Source organism: Hippocampus guttulatus, chromosome 6 (assembly GCF_054856545.1).
Source record: "Hippocampus guttulatus isolate MCC_2025c chromosome 6, RoL_Hgut_1.0, whole genome shotgun sequence".
Lineage (NCBI taxonomy): Eukaryota > Metazoa > Chordata > Actinopteri > Syngnathiformes > Syngnathidae > Hippocampus > Hippocampus guttulatus.
The window spans coordinates 20,261,657-20,268,039 of NC_141266.1; the positions used below are offsets into that span (position 1 = coordinate 20,261,657).

The following is a 6,383-nucleotide window of genomic DNA, read 5'->3' on the forward strand; positions in this document are numbered from 1 at the left end:
TCTTTTTAAAAAATAAGAATTAAAAATGTCTCTAAATACAGTACATTTGTATTTAATTTTTTGTTTTTTTCCCCCACGGAAATTAAGATATCGTGCAAACTTAAGTCAGTATTGTTTATTAATTCAAGTAGATTCATTACACACAAAATGAAATATTTCAGGATTTAATCAATTAATTTTGGTGATTATGCTTAACAATTAATCAATTAATGCACTCCGTACTTTAGGAGCACAGAAAATTGTGGAAAAACATTTTTTAAAATAGTACCCATTTAACTTTGTTAACTAAGTAAAAAAAAAAGCATGATATGAAAAATTCTCAAGTTAAAAAAAAAGACTGTCACCTTCAAAAGGTTTTGATAACTTTTAAAAAATATTCTCCTAAAAGAAGGAGCATCCAGAAGCGCACTCACAACCATCAATTGCTTCTGTATTTGCCGTCTGTTTCTGTGCAAGGTGTCATCCGTCATCTTTGCCAATCCCTCATGAGGAATGCCTCGACGTGCCCGGGTTTAGAGAACAGCGCTGGAAGTCCCCGGAGCGAAGAACGAAGCCCCTTTGTCGTGGACTTTGAACTGAAAAGTCATTTTCCTCTGTTGACCGCCGGCTTGTCTCCTCCTGTCGCACATTTCCACCTGAACAGGCACGCAAACCTATTATTTCCTATTCAGTTTTTTTTTTCGGAGGAGTGTGTGAGGGCGGTTAATTAAATACTTGCAGATTTTTTAACTGGACCACTTGACTGCTCACCTGACCGTGAATGTCCCTGCAATATCCCGTCGGGAGACTTTGCACATGAAGAGCGAGGCTACACTGGTGAGTCAAACCCCTCAGCAGCCTCTCCGAACCATCATCACTTCCAACATCGTCGTCGTCGTCATCTTCTCCGTCACACCGCAGCAGCATCACCACATTGCCCTGCCGCCAAAGTCAAGTCAAGATGGCATCTGGAATCTTCTCCTCGGAGGCATCAGCTCACCTTCAGTTGTGAGCAGATGGCGGCGCGGCAGTAATGGCTGAAATCCAGCACGGCATCCACGCCGACGCCGAGACTCAGGAGCATGCTCAGGTCATCCACCAACAGCACGGGGGGCCCGCGCCCACCGTCCTCTGCGCCCCTGGAATGATTGACACTGGAGGAAACAAACTGGAAGAGACATTGCAGGCCTGCCCCGGGATTCCTGAACAAAATGAGAGATCAAATAAAAGACACTTTAGTCAAGTCAAACATGTTCTTCACAATAATGTAAATTAAGCACGTTCCAATACTTTTGGAGAGTACGTTTTCAATGAGCGAAGCAAATGTGACTCGGGCGGGGGGAAAAAAACGGAGGAGGTTTCACCTGAGGAAATCCATGGCCTCACTTCCTGTTCTAGCATCGTGCGGATTGAGGATGGACAAGGATTCTTGGAGTCCTTCAAGGAAAACCAGCTGACCTTTCTCCTTGGCCTGAGACAAATTCACACCCTCAACAAACAGGAGACAAGATATTAGCTTTCTTTCTGCATCACATGAAGAGCATCTTTTTGGCTGGCACATTTGAAATAATTTAGCACGATAATGATCATATGGTGAAATCATAAGTCCATCAAAAGTCAATCGTATTATCTTTCAACAAACACTTTCTCTTTTTGACATATAAGATTATGACATAGCTAACATTATATGATTTATGACATATGAATAGTCCCATAGCTGTGGGTACGTGGTTCAACTTTTTGTGATGTACCCTTCAGGGTTCATGACTAAACCTCTCGGTACACATAAATACTGTTTATGGTTAGAAAAGGAACCTAAATGGTCCAAACTGACAAATGGACCATGTCTGTCCCTTTTTTTTATTTGCATATAAGGATCCAAATGAGTGCTGGGCTTTCATGAATGCCTTTTTCCAAAGAGACCACAGTTGTTTTAAAGAAACAGTTGTAGTGGGTGTAATCTAGACCAGGGATGGAGAACCTCATGCACTGTAAACGAACTGTCAACGGTTCATGTGAAGAAAAACAAAATACTGTTGTTTGTGTTTTCAGTCGCTCTTTGGTTCCCGGTGTACTATGCGGCACGCTATACTAAACTTTTTCCTTCGTGAGGTCATTAAGGATTATCATTTAAGTGTGTTGACGTTTTCTGCTCCTTCTTGTATATATGTTTTAATTAACGGTCACATTAAATCTAAGTTGCACGTTCCCGTGAAACAGTAATATCCCAATTAGTTCACTTAATGTTGAGCAGTGTTCGCTACCTGGATGTCTCATCAGTACGTGTGTCCTTGTATCATGTTTTGATTAAATGGTAATTAATTTCTTTTTTTTTTAAACAAACGTGTTGTGGTGTGTGATGTACCAGTCTTTGGCTAACTGCACTGTAGTGACTGAACGACTGCGCCAGAGCCACGAAGCACACTTGACAGCCAGCTGGAACAAGACACGACATTTGACACTTTAGTGTATTATCAGCGAGGCTTATTATTCACGTGTTTGTCATGACATCACATCACGTCACATCATATCATTCACGTGTACGATATGTGTCGCGATCACCTCTGAGGTAGAATCCGAGGAAGTGGTGCAGGAGAAAAGAAGCATCAGTTTGCCTGTCCGACAGCAGCACAAACTCTCCCTGATGACAACAAAACAAGAACATGTGTGAGCAGCCTTCATTCATAATCAATACAAACATGATGCGCATTGAGCCGGAAGCAACGTGTTTGAACGAAGAGTCCGACTTACTCTAAGTCCGTAATTTTAGAAGTTCATGAAACGTGGTGCGCTTGATCGTGATGGCACGATACAAAATCTCAAATGTTAGGTCAATCTATAACTACGTTCCTATTTTATGCTGTTGTTTATTTCACGTTCATGATCTGATTGAAGAAATTAGAAAAAAAACAGAAGTTACTCAACAATGTTTTTGTTTTGTTCACTTGATACTGACTCAAGTAATTATTTAGAAGGCTCCATGTGATTTTTACAGGAGCCATATTATTGTAAATTAATAGGGAGGGGTACTCCCCGCCTGTGCTTCTAACTGTACATCTATGACTCGTTTGATTTTTGCCAGAGTAACCTGGGAATTGCTTAAAACTTAAAGTTTAAGACTTGACGACTTACACAAATGCGACTTGCTGCCACTTTAGCCACTTACCGTGCTGAAGTGTTCCGGGCTGACGTTCAAGATGCTGTTGAGCTCCGCAAACATCGTTAGCCAAACTAGCAGCTAACCACCCAGCATGAGCTACATGTCACGAACACACAAAACTAGCTTAAATCTCACACCAGTACGGTTGTCAATACTACTAATCATCAAGACTTCATCTGGCCATCAGTGTTTCATTGAAAAATTCAACATGATCAAAGAATTCAAGAAGCAGCAGCCTCGCGATGCTGACTGATAAGCTAACTCGAGGTAGCGGCGTTCAACCAAAGATCCAAATCTAGTACATGATGGCTCACTCTGGTTATTATATATTAGCTGCTTTATTCTCTTAAATTAGAGGTGTCTAACAAACGGCCCGCGGGCGGGAACGGCCCCCGAGGAGGTTTGATCAGGCCCGCAGGGTAATTTAAATGTAGAAAAAAATGCATAAAAGTCACAGAATGAATATTTTTAATAAATGTAATTAATGGATTATCCGATAGGGGGCAGACCTTTTTCTCTTTAGTTTGTAAAGTGCTGGCAGGGATTACATTTAGATTTTATATGCGCATGTGTAAATGGTTCAAAAATTCCTTTCTTTATAAATCTCGTTTCATCTTAAAATGCATGACTATATTTTTCAATACCAATCACTTGTTAAAGTTTTGGGCCTTTGTACAATCAGTGGGATCAGTTGCAATGCATATATGTGAATGATCAAAGTAAATTGCACATTTGTCTAAGGAAATCTAAGGTGCTTCATGAAACGTTTTGTAAAAGATACATTCATTAAATGTCGACATTTTCCTAATGTTCTTATGCTTCACTATCCCAAAAACAAAGGAAAGAGATGATATTTTGGTTATTTATAGCAGAGTATGGTATCATTTTAATGGTCCGGCCCACTTGACATCTTCCGAGGCCGTATGCGGCCCACAATGTCAAATGAGTTTGACAGCCCTGTCTTAAGTATTACAAATACTGTACTCACTTTTCGTGGCTTCTGTATGTATGGTATATATTCGAAATGAAACAAAATAAACACACTTCAAAAACACATCACGTAAAACAAATCTTTGTCCTTGGAGGTGAATGAAGACCGTTGCATCTGTATGAGTAAAGATCTTTGCGGTGTTTGTAGACCGCTGTAATACTAAAACAGCAGCTGTATTTGGCGTGTTTTTTAATTTTTTTATTAGCAGATAAATAAGATGACAGGCATGATAGATCATGCATTACACTCTACAAATAGAGAGCGAAATGGCATCCAATGTGCACAAGCAATGCAGAGTCAGCAGGGAGCAGTGTTGGGCTCTCACATGCCTCAAACAGGTCAAGCTTTATGCATGTAACGTGGATCAAAAATGCGAACCTAAAAGACTTGAAGTAACTTATTTTTCCTGGAGGAGTTTTGCTCATCGATGATTTCATTTGTGGAGCAGCTTTGTAACTGTGAGGACTGAGGAGCAATGTTTTGCAGGTTGGTTCATTGGGGCAATTCCAAACTAAAATCAAAATTTCAGGTTGTATTTCTGAATGGTTTGTATGGTGCTTTAGCAAAGCTAAATTGACTTAAAAAAACATGACATCTATTGTAATGTCATTTTGAGAATGTTTATTTTACATCTTTGTTCTGCCGGGATTTAGACAGCTCCTGATTGGCTGACAATGTGGTGGAATGATGTTGTCCGCATGTATGAGGAAGCATTGTGATTGGTTAGCGACCACACACACACACACGCACACTCATACACGCATGCGTGCATGGATGCATAAGTGATGCATGCGCGCGTGCAGTGTACGCACTCACACACCTATACGCACATGCACGCACACACAAACATGTACTGTGCAGGCATGCATAAGTCATGCATGTTGGTGTGCAGGGTGCACTTCTCACTGCATATCATGCACACACTCGCACACTCACATGGACCATGTTGGCTGGCATAAATCGATTCATAAGTCATGTATGTACGTGTGCACGATATGCAATCGCACACACACACACACACACACACACACACACACACACACACACACACACACACACACACACACGTGCGCGTGTCATTATTGCTGACTCAGGCTCTGTGCTCGGTTCCTGGGATATTTTTTAATGAGTATCTCATCTTGTCAGTGTCTCATCGTCTCATCATTTTAGTTTCTCAACATCTCAGTATTTTGGATCTCAAGTAGCTCATCCTAATAAAAAAGGTGCAGCAACACATACAAACAGAATTTGCAAAAGAAGAGCATCAAACATTTTATATTCAAATAATTAAGTTATAGAGGTCAAGCAAACTACATAACTTAATCTAACAAAAGTCTGCTAGCTCTATGCTAACATAGAAGTGAAACAGCATAGCAAATGTAAATGAGCATAGGTGTTAAGGTAATTATAAAACTTCCCAAAACTGTTACTTTTAACTCACATGGAGCACCAACACATACAAATCTAGCATACCACAATACTCACAGGCATACTTTATATTTTCACTGCCCTGTGGGGAGTTTAGAAGGGGAACACTTTCACCTCTTTTTTTGCTGTTAATTACAGTGACTCCCTTCCAGTAGTGCCACCTGCAAGTCATACAAGTCCAGTTTACATTTAACTGAATACTCTTCAAATACATGAAAAAAAAGTTTGCTTCAAAATCTCTGATTGTGTGTGTGTGTGGGGGGGGGGGGGGTATTCGTGTGTCCCAGACAGACACTCCCCCACCCTGCCTGTTGTGCTCTGTTGGTCATGTGATGCCCACTTGTTGCCATGGCAGCAGGACTACTTTGCTTCACTTGTTTCAACTCACATCCTCTGTGTGTGTGTGTGTGTGTGTGTGTGTGAGATTAACTGTTGTGTTTGTTTCCTTCGCGCTACAAAAGCCTTTTCTTCTTCTTTAGACTAAAGTGTTACTTACGCACCCCCATCTAGACCCCCCATCCCCTTCTTTATTTATCTGAGGGGACACAAGGGAACCTCGCCCGCCAGTCACCAGTCCCCCCCCCCCAAAAAAAAACTGCCCACCATCTCCCTCTAACCCCCACTAGCAGCACCCTGGGAATCAGCAGCGACAATAGCGTGTTTTAACTCTTTCATTTCTCTCATGTCCACAAGACATCATGCACAAGGCACGTCGGCCTCGGGTGTGTATGCAGGTGGACACACCAGTGCACTAAATATGATGTGAAATCGATTGCCTATAAGTGTGTGTGTGTGTGTGTGTGTGTGTGTGTGTGCGTGGGTGCG

General features: G+C 41.4%; 1 protein-coding gene across 2 annotated transcripts; it reads right to left on the minus strand.

Moving 5' to 3' along the window:
- Positions 1-100: 100 nt before the first annotated feature.
- On the minus strand, positions 101-3,441 carry elp6 (elongator acetyltransferase complex subunit 6). Of its 2 annotated transcripts, none has more exons than XM_086114686.1 (7): positions 3,146-3,441; positions 2,542-2,620; positions 2,345-2,415; positions 1,344-1,450; positions 980-1,181; positions 751-918; positions 101-635 (listed from the first exon to the last, which is right to left on the minus strand). In XM_086114686.1, the coding sequence occupies exons 1-7, from the start codon at positions 3,197-3,199 to the stop codon at positions 513-515; spliced, it is 804 nt and encodes a 267-aa protein (XP_085970812.1). In that variant the 5' UTR covers positions 3,200-3,441; the 3' UTR covers positions 101-512. The 2 variants fall into 2 exon arrangements, with proteins under 2 accessions (XP_085970812.1, XP_085970810.1); XM_086114684.1 differs by having other exon boundaries at positions 1,344-1,468; positions 3,146-3,440.
- Positions 3,442-6,383: the final 2,942 nt, after the last annotated feature.